The following is a 14,528-nucleotide window of genomic DNA, read 5'->3' on the forward strand; positions in this document are numbered from 1 at the left end:
GATGGCTACTAACGTCATTTTAGCTGATGTAGTCCCTGTTGCACAAGCATTTCTAAAAGCAGAGGCAATCCTTACATGGTGGGCAGGTGGGCAGAGGGCACCCTATTTGTAGATCACAGACTACCCTAAATGTGATCTATCCCACTCTCATTTGATGACCCTGAAGAGAGTAAAAACAATAATACAGGGTAATCTGGAGAGTCAGCGTTCTACTCAAGATAATTAAATAAAGCCTTGCAATGTATCAAGTGGAATGCGATTGATTCATTAGATCCTGGCACCAACCTGGCTTTTGCTGCGGGTTGGATCTCAAATAAATATTCCCTTAGTTCCACCTTGGAGATTATTCTTGGGTCATTCTTGAACAGACCATCAGCAGCCCTCTCTGTTTCTCTCTCTGTCACTGTTTCCCATTTTACTGGCATCTCCTGCTCAAATTATGCACCATATGAGCCATCTCAAAGAGCTATCGGAACGATAGGTGCGGCAGCGACAGAATGAAATGGCGCAGAGACAAAACCCATTGGTAAAAAATTTATTACAAATGCACGTCCAGCTCATGCTGCTTTTATTACATTATTTTTTGCATCCAGATTCTCTCAGTACGCATGCGATGGAGATCATGAATATGCCGTACTCTTGGAAAGTCACAACATGATCGCCATCGAGGTCCATTTTCCCGCAAATGCCTTTCAGTATATCGCCACTTTTGTCCATTTTCTGTGAACGAGAAGAAAGCATATAAAATATATTTATGCCAGTGAGTAAACAGTAAACAATGTGCACTGTGTTGAGAGAGTTCGGCGGCTTCACAGTACTAGAAGAAATTAAATTAGCTGATGGTGTTATAGGTTGAAGCGTACCAGACAGAGCAGCTGTCTGGTCGTGAAAAGACTTCTTCTGGCCATTATGAAAGCTTCCCTGGGAATGTATTTCACCCATTGCTTACCATTGGCTCTGCAGTTTGTAACACACTTTTTCTGGCTATCTATTTGCTGCCTTTATTTGTTTTAGGCTGCCCAGCATGTCTTAGGGGCATATTTACAAGACCCTATTGCCACCACAAAGTCACTTTACGTGGCTTAACAGCACCTTGTAAATAAGGCACCCTTTCACGCTGTATTTAGCGTGATAGGAGAGGGTAATGGGTGTTGTGGTGGGAGTTGCACCGCAAGACCCATTCATTTTGATGCTGCCTCCTATTTACAAGGGCAGCGTAAATAGGAGGCAGAGCCAAAATTAAGACCAGGGTACACCTGGTCTTAAACAGGCGATACGAGGAGAAATGCTTTATTTCTCCTCGTTTTTGCTGTTTCCAAGTGTGCTGCCTTGTGCAGCACACATAGAAACAGAAAATTGTCTATGATTGTTTATGTGCAGGAAGACCTTCCTGCACATAAACTATCATATTGAAAAAATGCTATTTTGCAACTTCTATGTGTGCTACTTTAAGCAGCATACATAGAAGTATGGAAACGGCATTTAAAGATTGTTTATGTGCAGGAAGTGACACCTTCCTGCACATAAAAAAAACTTCCCCTGCACACAGACACCCTTGCACTGTGGTGCAAGGGTGCCTGCGTTGGCCTGTTAAATTTAGCGCCGGCGCAGGGGGAAACGCAGGGCTGCACCATATTGTTGTGAATATGGTGCAGCCCTGTGTTTTGGAAGTGGTGGAGCATGTCATTAGCCTTCTAGACTTAACGACACGATTCGCCACTTTCATTGTAATTATGCCCCTGAGTCGCTCCCATGGAGCAAACCTTGTTCACCATCGCTCCCTGTATTGCTCCACAGGTCCTCGCATTTCGTGAACAGGCCTTTACATTTTCTTCTTACCTTGTCACATTTGCTGTGCGTTCAAAGAAGGAGGTCAAATGTCAGGCTCTGGTCCAGAGCGTGGAAACTCCCCCATGACTGCAAGGCATCCGCCACCAGTGTGGAGACCCTTTATAAATCTGACTCCCAGGGGCTTATTTCCAAGTCCCTATCGCCAACGGACTGTCACTTTTTTTACGCTCCGATGGCGTTGCTCCAATCTCCATATTTACAAGGTAGCTTCTAGCCATGTTTAATAACACCTTGTAAATATGCCCCTTACCGCTGCAGTCTGCTACGGCAAAGGAGTGGGCAGGGGGTGTTGCAGTGAGTATTCCACTGCAACACCCATTGCTTTTTGAAGCTGCCCCAGGTTTACAAGGGTGTGGCAGCAGCAAAAACGAATGTCAGGAAATACCTGGTCTTAGGATGGCGAGACGAGGATAAACTATTAATTTCTCCAGTGCCTGTTTCTCAGGCACTGTTGTATACCGCCCCCCGGGGCCCTCTAAACAGTTTCACAAGCACCTTCCATCTATTATAGCCGAACGGGTCACAACTGCCTCGAATTATACATTGTTAGGCGACCTAAATTTTCATTTTGATGCCACCCTGGATCATACCGCCATGGCATTGGCAGATGATTTAGCGGCTCTACAGTTAGCACAACGGGTCGAGGCACCCACCCATATTAAGGGTCATTTATTGGACCCAGTGTTTAGTAACTGTACAGAGCTTGTGGTTGGGCTACCAATTTCCCTCCCCTGGACTGACCACCTACTTGTGCCCCTTACCTGGACTACACGTAAGTCACCCCTCCCTAGCCCCATCGTAAGGAACGCTAGAATCTGGGCCCGACTACCAGTTGACTCCTGGTCCAATAGACTCGCGCCTGCTCAGCCCTCTCACAACGGGGACCCATGTGTGGCCAATCAAGAATATGATGAATGGATTGCACAATCCCTTGAGGCCACCCTTCCCCTTTGTAAAATCACATCGAAACGCTCTCAAAAAACCGCCCCTTGGTACTCGGAGGCCCTCAGGGAAAAGAAACGCCACTGCAGGAAACTAGAAAGACGGTGGCGCATGGATTACTCATTGGATGAGAAAACCCAATATAGAGAGGCTATCAAATCCTATAAGGTCGAGGTTAAATCTGCCCAGTCTACCTACTTCTCGGACAAAATCATGCGGGCCAAGTCTAAACCGAAGGAAATTTTTCAAATAGTGAAAAGCCTCACCAAACTTCCCTCCCCCGGCATGCACCCGGGTAAAACCGCAGCCCACTGCAATGACTTGGCAGAATTTTTCCATCACAAAGTCAACCAAATCTACTCCTCTTTTCCTTCCATAGCACCAGAGTCCAGAGCTCAGGGACAGGCAAACCTGGGGGATGCTCCATCACAACCCCCGATAATTTTGGAACACTTTTGATTGCTAGATCCCGAATCTCTGGAGTCCTTAGCCCGCCAAATAAAATCGGGGTCTCCATGTGACCCAGCCCCCCCCAGAAGTTATGATGCTGGCACCTCAGGTCGTTCTACCCACCATCATGAACCTCCTGAATGCCTCCATCACCTCCGGTACCGTCCCTCCTGCCTGGAAGCGGGCCATGGTCCGTGCTCTGCTAAAAAAACTGAATCTGGACCCCGGTGACTTCAGTAGTTATAGTCCGATTTCTTTGCTCCCCTGGTTGAGCAACATTCTTGAGAGGCACATCAATATCCATCTGGTGGACTTCCTCGAGAATAACCAGCTGTTAGATGCCACCCAGACGGGCTTTCGTCCCAGACATGGGACTGAGACCGCTCTGCTGGCAGTAACCGAGGAAACCAGAAGGATCTTGGACCAAGGGGGATCAGTGGCAGTGATCCTCCTTGACCTAAGCGCGGCATTCGACACGGTCAGCCATGACACCTTGCTGAGCCGTCTCTCGAATGTCGGAATAGCAGGCGGGGCATGGCTGTGGCTCAAATCATTTTTTAGCAACAGGTCCTTCCAAATTTTTGATGGAGACATGGTATCCACGAGCAGGCCGCTGAGATGTGGAGTCCCGCAGGGCTCCTCCCTAAGCCCTGCGCTCTTTAACATCTATATGAGACCGCTAGCTGAGGTTGTCCGTCCGTTTGGTATTAAAATCATCTCTTACGCGGATGACACTCAGCTAGTGGTCTCCTTGGCGCAGGAGGATGGCTTTTCAGCATCAGTGGGGCTGACAAAGTGCCTGGAGGAGGTAAAGGGTTGGATGACTTCGTCCTCCCTCAAACTTAATGGGGACAAAACGGAGCTGATGCTCCTGGGTCCCACGAACCCCACATTTTTCAACTCCCTCTGGCCCCCATGCCTAGGCACCCCTCCAACCCCCAAGGACAACATAAAGAGCCTGGGGGTCTGGCTGGACAAAGCTCTATCTTTTAATACCCAGGCCACAAAACTTTCGGCTACCTGCTTTGGACTCCTTAGGATGTTGAAGAAAGTTCTTCCACTTCTACCTATGGAGGCAAAACAGGTGGCCATTCAGGGTCTGATTCAGTCCCGACTGGACTTTAGCAATGTCCTTTATCTCGGTGGCCGTGAATACACACTGCGTAAGTTGCAGATAGTTCAAAACTGCGCGGCCCGCACATTGCTCCAGCTGCCGCGTAGACTGTCAGCCAAACCTGGACTGAGCAGTCTGCATTGGCTACCGGTACGACAAAGAATTGCCTTTAAGGCTATGTGTATATCCCACCAAGCATTTTGGGACACAGGACCGGCTATCGTCCGTGATCCAATAACACAGTACCATCGCAGTAGAAATCTTCGCTCTAGCCAGGCGTTCATGGCCATAGTCCCTAGAATAAAAAAGGCAAGAGCTGGCGGCAGGATGTTTACTCACAATGCCGCCAAGTTATGGAATTCACTCCCCCTTCAACTCAGGTCCAACCCTAATCTGTCCTCCTTTCGGAAGCAGTTGAAGACTTTCCTTTTTAACGCTCCTCACTAATTCCCCAGCGAATTCCCTCTGTTAAGCAAATCACACTTGTCATTAGTGCTTGGACGCCTCAGGGCAGTAATCGCGCTCTACAAATATACATTTCATTTCATTCATTTCATTCATTTCATTCATTTCATTTCATTCATTTCATTTCATTTCATTTTTTGCTCTTTCCGTGTGTGCTGCACACATAGAAAGAGCAAACTGCCTTTAAAGATTGTTTATGTGCAGGAAGGTGTCACTTCCTGTTCATAAACAATCGCACCTGCAGTGCAGGCACCCTTGCAACATGGCTCAAGGGTGCCTGTGCTTGCGCTAGGCCGTTCTTTTAGTGCCAGCGCTAGGGGAACCGCAAGGGTGAGATGTATTTTTGTAAATATGGCGCATCCCTGGGTTTAAAAGTGTCGGAGAGCGCCATTGGCAAATTTGGCATAACACAGAGCTCCAGCATTTTCTTGGAAATATCCCCCCCAGTATCTTACAAATACAGAAAGGAACCAGGAAATAAAGGCAGAGGAAACACAAAAAGGTCCCATCTTCCACATAAAAGATGCAGAAGTGAATGGCCAGTAATATTTGAATGGTGTCTGGGATCAAAAGTAGTCAATATAAGGAACCTTTGCAGCTGTAGCATTCACATTTTTTGGGAAAATGCCAGACTCCCCTGTGTGAACGTTATGACCATATGGGTAAAAGAAGTAATACAATCTGTTTACGTTTCTGCTGGCGTAGCTGCTTGGTGGATAAACGAGCCATCAGAAAGAATGTAACAACTCCAGGGCCTTAAGGGGGATGTCAGGTGCATCCTTCAACCAAGGGTTTTTGGAGGATAGCAAGGGGCAGGGAAACTGGAAAAAAGAGAAGATGGGACCCTTCAGGTCACACATGGTACTCACCACCCATGACTGAGAGGTCTTGCAAGGAGGGCCCCAGGGCTACAGGAGGCAGGGCCTGCCTTAGGGCAGTGCGACCTGTGCAGCCGCACTGGGCACTGACCTGTGGAGTGGGCTCTGTGACCTTAAGGGGGGCACTGTGTTTAGCAATATCTTATGATTGGAGAGATGAGAGGCAGTTTTGCTGATGGTAATGAGAGAATCCTAGGAGGCTGTCCTCGGGTGTGGGGGCGCCAAAAGTAATTACCACACCGGGCGCCACCAGCGACAAAGCCGCCCTGACAGGAGGCAGGACCACCAGGCTACCTCCGTAGAAGAGTAACATCCGGGTCATAATCATGATTGGTGTCAGTACCGATCACGTGATGATTTGTGCTCAACCATCATGCTACTTATGACACGTTTACAATTGCATGGACCCTCTGCAAAGGAAATGCTTTGGGCCTCTCATTGCACAGTGGCCTTAGAGCACCAGAGATGACGTGGTCTGCGTTACTGCATGCACACGTTGGTAGGGTCATGGGGACAGCGCAGCGTGTCCGTAGGTTAGGAGGCTTTGCAATCCAAATAAGTCGCGAGCTTTCGACACTATCTACTGTAACACCCCCCTGCCCCCCATTGCTTTACGCCATTTACTTACGCAGAGTGTAGGAAACTCGGCTTTGGCCATCTTGATGAGTTCAGGCTGGCTCAGCGTGCTGCTGTCCTTATCTTCTCCTGCGTATTTATTGAACTTTTCAATCATTGTGCACATCAAAGCTTCCAGATTCATTTTGTCTGTAAAACAAAAGAGGAAACAGAGACACCTCGTCACTTTCTTCTGGTCTCTAAAGTTCAGAAGAGACAATTGATGTTAATGATGTTCAGAGGCAGCGGTTCTTAACCTTTTGGCTCCTGTGAGCCCCTACTAAATCACTGCTGACCCTATTAGATTCTGTGACCAGCACTTGCTTTGCCCCCACTAACCAAAATAAGGGGTACCAAAATAATTTTTAACCTCCAATGTTAATCTCCTTCCCATATGCAGAGTATTTTAATTAGAAATGTTACATTTGTATATATATATAGATATACATATATATATATACATATATATATATATATATATATATATATATATATATATATATATATATATATATATATATATATATATATATATACATATATATATAATGGGATCCTGCAATCCTGGTAATAAATCACCGTCGCAGATAACAGAAAATAGCCACACCAACGCAGTTGTCTGTAACACGGTTTATTCAAGCAAAGGAAACAGACGTGTTATGACCTTTCGTTCTTTGTCATATATATATGTAATATATATATAATGTGTGTGATGTCATGTTGTGCTGTTATGCTGCACGCCTACATTAGGCCTACACTGCCCAAAGGTATTATCAAATCACTAGCCTGACAGAAAATAAGTGTTTTTAGAGTCATTTTCATGCTCAAAATTGGGCAAAAATACAAGCTTCTGAGTAGGAAGAAAAGTCTATCAAAATAGGTATTTTGTTCAATGTGAGGCCTTATAAAGTGGTTATTCAACATGAGGTGTGATACAATAGACATTTTAAATCATTTTTTGTACAGTATAAAAAATCAATTTTCTGATGAAAAATGATGACCCCGGACCTGAGTAACTTTGTCCAAATGGTCAGTAACTGTGATTTTTTTAGTGTTTAACCTTTTGACTGTAAAATGACTGTTGGAGGGAACCATCACTTTTGGAATTAAAGTAAGTGTGTTTAGAGTCATTTTCATTCTCGAAATTCACTAAAATACAAGCTTCTGAGTAGGTGGAAGTCTGTAAAAATGTAAATTTTGGTCACTGTGAGGCCATAAAAAGTGGTTATTCAGCACGAGGCGCGATACAGTTGACATTTTGAATCATTCTGTACAATCCAAAAATCAATTTTCTGATGAGAAACGATGACTCTGGACCTCAGGAACTTTCTCCAGATGGTCAGTAATAGTGATTTTCTTGATTGTTTAATCTTTTGACTGTAAGTGACTGTTTGATGTGAATTATCACTTTTGGAACTAAAATAAGTGTGTTTAGAGTCCTTTTCATGGCCGAAATCGAACAAAATACAAGCTTCTGAATAGAATATAGAGCAGTTGTGACAGAGAAAGAGAACTCAAAGTGAGGGAAAAATTAGGAAAGATGTAGTGCGAAAAGTTTGAAACTGCAGCATTTTTGATAAACATATACTGCTTGATTTTTTGATTATGTTATTGTCACAGTTGTCGAGAAAAAAAAAATGACTCCAAGTTGCCCTGAAATTAGAAGTTACATTTCTAAACTGTAGCACACATAGCTTGTGCACTTTGTAAGTGTCGTAGACATGACAGGAAGGGTGGAAAGGGTTTGCTGCAGTAAATGAGTGGGTGTGAGCAGGTCTTAGGCTGTGATTTCATTCGAAGTTGTGTTTTCAGGGTAAAATAAAAAAAACTCTGTCAGCCATGGCTTTGAAGTGCTTTATTTTTCAACAATATTATAGTTTCCCGGAAATGTTTAACTTTATAACCGTTGCCTCATTTCTCAATCCTTCTGTCTGTGTGGCACAGGACCATTCAATGCAGAGGAGGCCGAGTTGTTTCAGTTCTTGTTTCTATTGCTGCTCTTAACCCCTGTCAGATATAGCATTGGCGACTGTGCTTGTTTTTGCACCAGGACGGTGTGGGGAAGAAATCCATGATTCAGTGCATTGCTAAATCTACTGTTTCGGAAACATTCAGATAGCCATATGTAATCCGAATTTTGGGTTTAAAATTCTGGTTGGTCACCCAGCAATGCAGAGTTGCGTTTAGTCAGTGCTAGTTTTGATGCAACCCTCTGATTCGTCAATCAATGCTCTGAATCATCATTTTGAACTCTGATTGTTCAATGTAGAGTTCATATTTGTGACTGAGGCCTAAAGTTACTGATTCTAATTGATCTTTCAAAGCATTGACTGGTCATTCTGTGTTCTGATTGGAGCTACAGAGTTCCAGTTAATGATTCACATTTTTGAGTTTTCATTCTGATCACCCATTATTGATTCTGAGATCAGATTGAAAGTTCTATTTGCAAATTCAACGCTCTGATGGTTCACTCAGCGTTCTTCTTCCCAGTCACTGATCTTCTGACTGGTCACTCATAATTCTGAGTTACCATTCAGAGTAACAAATAGTCATTCAAAATATTCCTTGTCCATTCAGACCTCCCAATTGCTCTTTCAGGGTTCCTTTCGCTCAATCCTAGTACAGCTTGGTCACTCAGCTTACCACATACCCTGTGGCTATTCAGCGCTTTTGTTGTTAATGAAAAGTTTCTGCCCCTCATTCACAGGTGCAGATATACAAGAAAGTGATGCATCTGTAGAGATGCATCACTTTCCCAGCGCCACCATGCAAAACCCTTGCGTCACCATGGATGTGCCGCATTTAAAACCCTTGCGTCACCATGGATGCGCTGTATTTACAATACGGCGCACGATGGTGCAAGGATGGACAGATGTGTCAGAAATTCTGACGCATCTGTTGACGGAAAAGTCACGCATTGCTGGAGTCGTATCGCAAGCATGACGCAATTCCAGCAAAGCGTGTTGCGGCCTGTTCCTAATATACTGCGTCCCTTCTTACGTCTGCTTCAAGCGGGTGTAAGGTTTTGACACAGTGGCGACCTAAAAGTCATGCAGTGAAATCTTTTACAAGGCTTTCCTACGTGGGAACGCCTACCCTACATACATTATACCTGATGCAAGTATAATGTCACGCAGGGCTTTACAATGTGACGCATCTCCCTAGATGCGTCACGTTGTAAATGGGCCACAGCTTTTACGCTCACGCTGCGTCACAAAATTGACGCAACGAAGGCACAAAAGTAATGCACGGAGCTTGTAAATCTGCCCCACAGTTTTTTAAGTTCATTTCAGGTTCAAGGGATGCCAGTGAGGCACTGCTTGGTGAAACATCTTGATCCCTACATTCTTTGCTTCCATGCTCACCCATAGAACAGTCTCATGACAGAATTAAGCAATTACAAAGAAAGTTCTACCACACCCTGAAGTTTCTTCCTTCGATTCCCCTCATGACCACATCAAGACCTACTTCATTTAGAGAAGCATCAAAAACTGAGAAAGTGTACGTGTTGGCAAGTCGAAGAGACTAAAAGAAACTCCTTGAAACTCACAGAAAGTTGCAAGGCACTGTGGAAGGCAAAGAACATCCGCTTTGTGTCTGGATTCTTGGCAAGAAGACACAACTTCCTGGCATAATTGCTGGCTGGGTTGGCATAGGGCCACAGTCTCTACGCCCTGCTCTAGTAGCAAAAAAGATCTGCTTCCTTAATACCCACTTGCATGCCTTGCCACTGTTAGCTTTCCAAAGGACAAATGTGCAAAGCCGAACATGACTAAAGACTAGAAATTATTTATGTAACCGTCTGTGACACATAGAACTACGTTTACTCTGTTGCATATGATGAATTTGGTTACTTTGGGAGGATTCATGGGCTCGGCTCTGGGTCTCCAACTTGCCAAGTGTGGCACTCAACAGCAGAGTTCTAGGCACTGTGCAATTCTGGAGAGGCCATTTTGTCTCTTGAATCATCATCCCGCTTATCTGGAAACCTCATAATCACTTCGCAAAGAGTTCATAGCAATACTAAGTACTGCATCAAACATGAACATTTACAAATTGCATTTCTTTTCTACTTTTAAGAACGAGAAATTCAAATAGTACTTGGTCAAATTGTACACTGATGCATTTTTTACATTGCATTCCAGTACAATTTAGTCATAGATCAATGCACTAAAATGTTACAATTTACTCACTACTGGTTACAAAATTAGCAAGGTATTTGTTGTGTATTACTTGATTACTTTATTACTAATTCTAGTGCAGTGTTTGTGCTACATTTTTAGGCCTGGTGTTAGCCAAGAGCTTTTGAATATACTAAAATTATCCTAACAAAATACATATAGGGGCTTTAAGCCAGCCCCCTACTTCCACTGCTCTGATGCTGTGTCCTTCACATTTTTTATCCACCAATCCTAGCATATAGCATTGGGTAATGGGTCAGCCCTCTTCAGCCATTGGCCATGTTCTCTAAGTGACACAATTCTGCCCTTTCTCGAGGAGCGCTTCTAAACATGCAGCGATGAAGTAGTTCCCTTCAGTGTCGATGGGCAATTTTTGAGACCAAAAATATTTTTGCTTTTAGCCATTTTTTCTTTTATGTTTGACGAGGTGCAGCAACTTGCCCGCTAAACGTTTTGCAAAACCCAAGACAAAACAAGCATTGACCACGGCAAAAGACTGGCCACCAAGCCTAGACCTATTGGCCTTACCACTGCTTGTTTGTGTTATCTATATGATTTAGACTCCATAGAGAAAGGGGACCCTTGACAAGTTATTGGCGTGTCTTGATAGACTCACATACTTACATAATATTGGTCATTTCTGTATGTGATGTTAGAAGGTGTAAGTGTATTTGGTTACAGATACCCCTGAGGCATGATTGATTGCTGATGGCTTATCAATAATGGGGCGCACCGTGCAAGTTCCTGCGTTCAGGGGCCTGATCTCTGCAGATACTACGAGCGCCTCGTCAATGGAAGGGGGGTGCATATTTTGGGGTTGGTCGCTCTACAGTTGAGAGGAGTTTCTGGGACTTGAGCACAGAAGCAGGACAGCTGCCAGCAGGAAAGCACTCAACCTCTAAAGCTGTTTTATGACAGAAAGTGGAAACCATGCCTGCAAGGGATCTATTGCATGAGCAGCAGGCAGACATGTCCCCAGTGAGTGTGGTTGTAGCTTGGTTGATTGCCCTCATCTGGGTTCGCGGGCTTGGACCCGTTGATGGTGTTCAGATCTTGGGTGCTTTCACTGTGCGAAAACATTAGGACTCCTGGGGGTGCTGAGCAGCTAAAGGCATAAGGACTGTATTAGGGTCCGCGTGCATGGACGGACAATGTGAGGCGCTAGGGGCACAGCATGAGAAGTGTGGGGGTCGTGGAGAGATACTCTGAGGGGCACGACAGACAACTCAAGAGGTTTGGGGAGCTCTTGGAGAGGTACTGTGCTGTGGGGGTGCTTATGGAGAGATACTGTAAGGGACACAAAGAGGCAGCGTGAGGAGTTCGGATATTAATATAGACGGCTTGAGGAGCTTGGGGCTCATGGACAGACATTGTGAGGAGCTTGGGACCCCTGAGCAGACATTTTGAGGAGCTTGGGTCCCCTGGGCAGACATTGTGAGGAGCTTGGGACCCCTGGGCAGACATTTTGAGGAGCTTGGGTCCCCTGGGCAGACATTGTGAGGAGCTTGGGTCCCCTGGACAGACATTGTGAGGAGCTTGGGTCCCCTGGGCAGACATTCTGAGGAGCTTGGGACCCCTGGGCAGATATTGCGAGGAGCTTGAGACCCCTGGGCAGACACTGCGAGGAGCTTTGGACTCATGGGCAGACATTGTGAGGAGCTTGCGACTCATGGGCAGACCTTGTGAGTAGCTTGTGACCCCTGGGCAGACATTGTGAGGAGCTTGGGACCCCTGGGCAGACATTGTGAGGAGCTTGGGACCCCTGTGCAGACATTGTGAGGCGCTTGGGACCCCTGGGCAGACATTGTGAGGAGCTTGGGACCCCTGGGCAGACATTGTGAGGAGCTTGGGACCCATGGGCAGACCTTGTGAGTAGCTTGTGACCCCTGGGCAGACATTGTGAGGAGCTTGGGACCCCTGGGCAGACATTGGGAGGAGCTTGGGACCCCTGCGCAGACATTGTGAGGAGCTTGGGACCCATGGGCAGACCTTGTGAGTAGCTTGTGACCCCTGGGCAGACATTGTGAGAAGCTTGGGACCCCTGGGCAGACATTGTGAGGAGCTTGGGACCCCTGCGCAGCCATTGTGAGGTGCTTGGGACCCCCTGGGCAGACATTGTGAGGAGTCCGGGATACCTTAGCCTGCATGGTGAGGGGCTAGCACTGCTATAAAGTTCTTTCATCTCCAGGCCCCTCCCTCCCAGATGCTAAACAATACCGCTCACACAGCGCGCCAGAGGAGCACCGTGCGATGTGCCTCGCCTTCTCCAACCTTCGCCAGGTTTATTTATTTAGTGCATTTTTATAAAGCGCGGACTTTACCCGAAGGTGTCAGAGCGCTGTACAATAGAACCAGTTATCTTACATGAGTGTTGCACAGCCCTCTGGTACTCCCCAGTAAAGTAACCAATCCTAATAAAAACCATTCTAGGACCTCGTCGGTCGCGCGGCCAGTGGCGCTCTGCAAACAGCTGCCACGCCCTAAACTTTTCCACTGCAGCGACGAGGCGCAGCCTTTGGCCCCCACCCCATGAGCGCACCCAGCAAACATTGATCAAAGAGGAAACTTGCGGTTTCTTTTAAAGGGCGTGCGTTTTCTGGCTCTTTTATGCTATTTTGGAGCAGGATAACTGTTCCCAATTACCGATGTTAAAATTACCAAAAACCACGGGAAAGCGTTTATGGACCTCAAACGCGCACTTGGCAACTAAAACATACTTGAATTTAAACCCACAGCTTTCACTTCTGTGTGCACTTCACATTCTGGGCGCTAGTCACACTTTCACGGGCAAATGTTTACCCCGATATGTAAGTTTTTTACGGTAACTCTAGATTAATTTCCGCGGACAGACTATTCCAAACCTATCATAACATAATGCAGACGCTCCACCCATGAGCTCTGTCAACCTCGCACGTTTAGAAGGCACCACAGACCCCCGATAAGCGCTATGGAAAGAAACCTTAGCCCTGGGACGCGTCGCCGTAACCCAGAGGTGGTACCCATCAGAGAACTATCGCAACAGCAGATAAACGATGGAAACTTACCGCACTGAGAAGCCATTGCTGCAGGAAGCTGTCTGTATTGGGAGGGATGCGTGTGAGTGAGCGTGTTATGGGAGGGAGGCAGTGCTTTTATACTTTCCACAAAGCCAACCCCCTCAGTGACCGTCCAAACCGCTGGAATGCGTTTTTTTTTGTTTCATACGCTTGGCATGATCTTTTAATCTGCCCCTCCCGATGCCAGAGGCTCTGTGTTCTGTTGACGTGCTGGCTGCGTTTCCGCAGCACGGGTGAACTGTATGTAGCCCTGCTGGTGGCAAGGATTCGGGTTCCTCGGTGATTCTGAGTTTGTGTTTAATATAGCGCCTACCTGGTACTCTCTCTTCCTTTACTGAGGGCGAAGCTTCTCTTGTAAAGGGCTCTGTGGGCGCCGAGTCTGCCAGGACGCGCTCCCTCCCTCGAACGAACCTCTCATCCTCATCTCTGTGAGAAAGTGTGTGATGGAAAAAAACAGACTATCCCCCAGATGCATCAAGCATCCATTTTGCGATTCCTTATTAGCGAAAAATAAGGAGGCCCATAGGAATGAATGGGAAGACATTCTCAATTTGCGATTAGCAATTAGCGAATCGCAAATTGAGAATGCAATTTCAAGGGTGCAGGGGTGTCCAAAGGACACCCTGTTGCACCCCTGAAATTAATCTGTGCACATATGTTGCACACACACATGCCCTTTGTGTGTGCGCAACATGAAACTTTGAAAAATGTACAAAAGGGAATTTTTAAAAGTTTTTGCAAATTACCATGAAGTTCAACTTCATGGTAATTTGCTCCCCCTATTAGCGAAATCGTAATTTTTTTTACTTTGTTGCATTGCATTTAAGGAATCTCAATTTGGGATTCCTTAAATGCAATCGCAATTTAAGGAATCTCAATTTAGAGATTCCTTAAATTGCGATTTTTGCATTTGGGATGATGCATCCCAAATGCAAAAATACCGGTCGCAAAGGGGCAGATTCTGAGAATCTGCCCC

At 45.9% G+C, this 14,528-nt stretch overlaps 1 protein-coding gene across 1 annotated transcript; it reads right to left on the reverse strand.

The window, feature by feature from the left end:
• Positions 1 to 519: 519 nt before the first annotated feature.
• Positions 520 to 13,689, reverse strand: LOC144799795 (protein S100-P-like). The gene is made up of 3 exons (XM_078671354.1): positions 13,541 to 13,689; positions 6,329 to 6,465; positions 520 to 720 (listed from the first exon to the last, which is right to left on the reverse strand). Exons 1-3 carry the CDS (start codon positions 13,554 to 13,556, stop codon positions 577 to 579), a joined length of 297 nt encoding a protein of 98 aa, XP_078527480.1. The 5' UTR covers positions 13,557 to 13,689; the 3' UTR covers positions 520 to 576.
• Positions 13,690 to 14,528: the final 839 nt, after the last annotated feature.

Source organism: Lissotriton helveticus, chromosome 12, assembly GCF_964261635.1.
Source record: "Lissotriton helveticus chromosome 12, aLisHel1.1, whole genome shotgun sequence".
Classification (NCBI taxonomy): domain Eukaryota; kingdom Metazoa; phylum Chordata; class Amphibia; order Caudata; family Salamandridae; genus Lissotriton; species Lissotriton helveticus.

Coding starts and splice junctions, on each gene's coding strand:
- LOC144799795 (XM_078671354.1), bottom strand. Junction 721..6,328: donor CCGAGTTTCCTACACTCTGC/GTAAGTAAATGG, acceptor TCTCGTTCACAG/AAAATGGACAAAAGTGGCGA.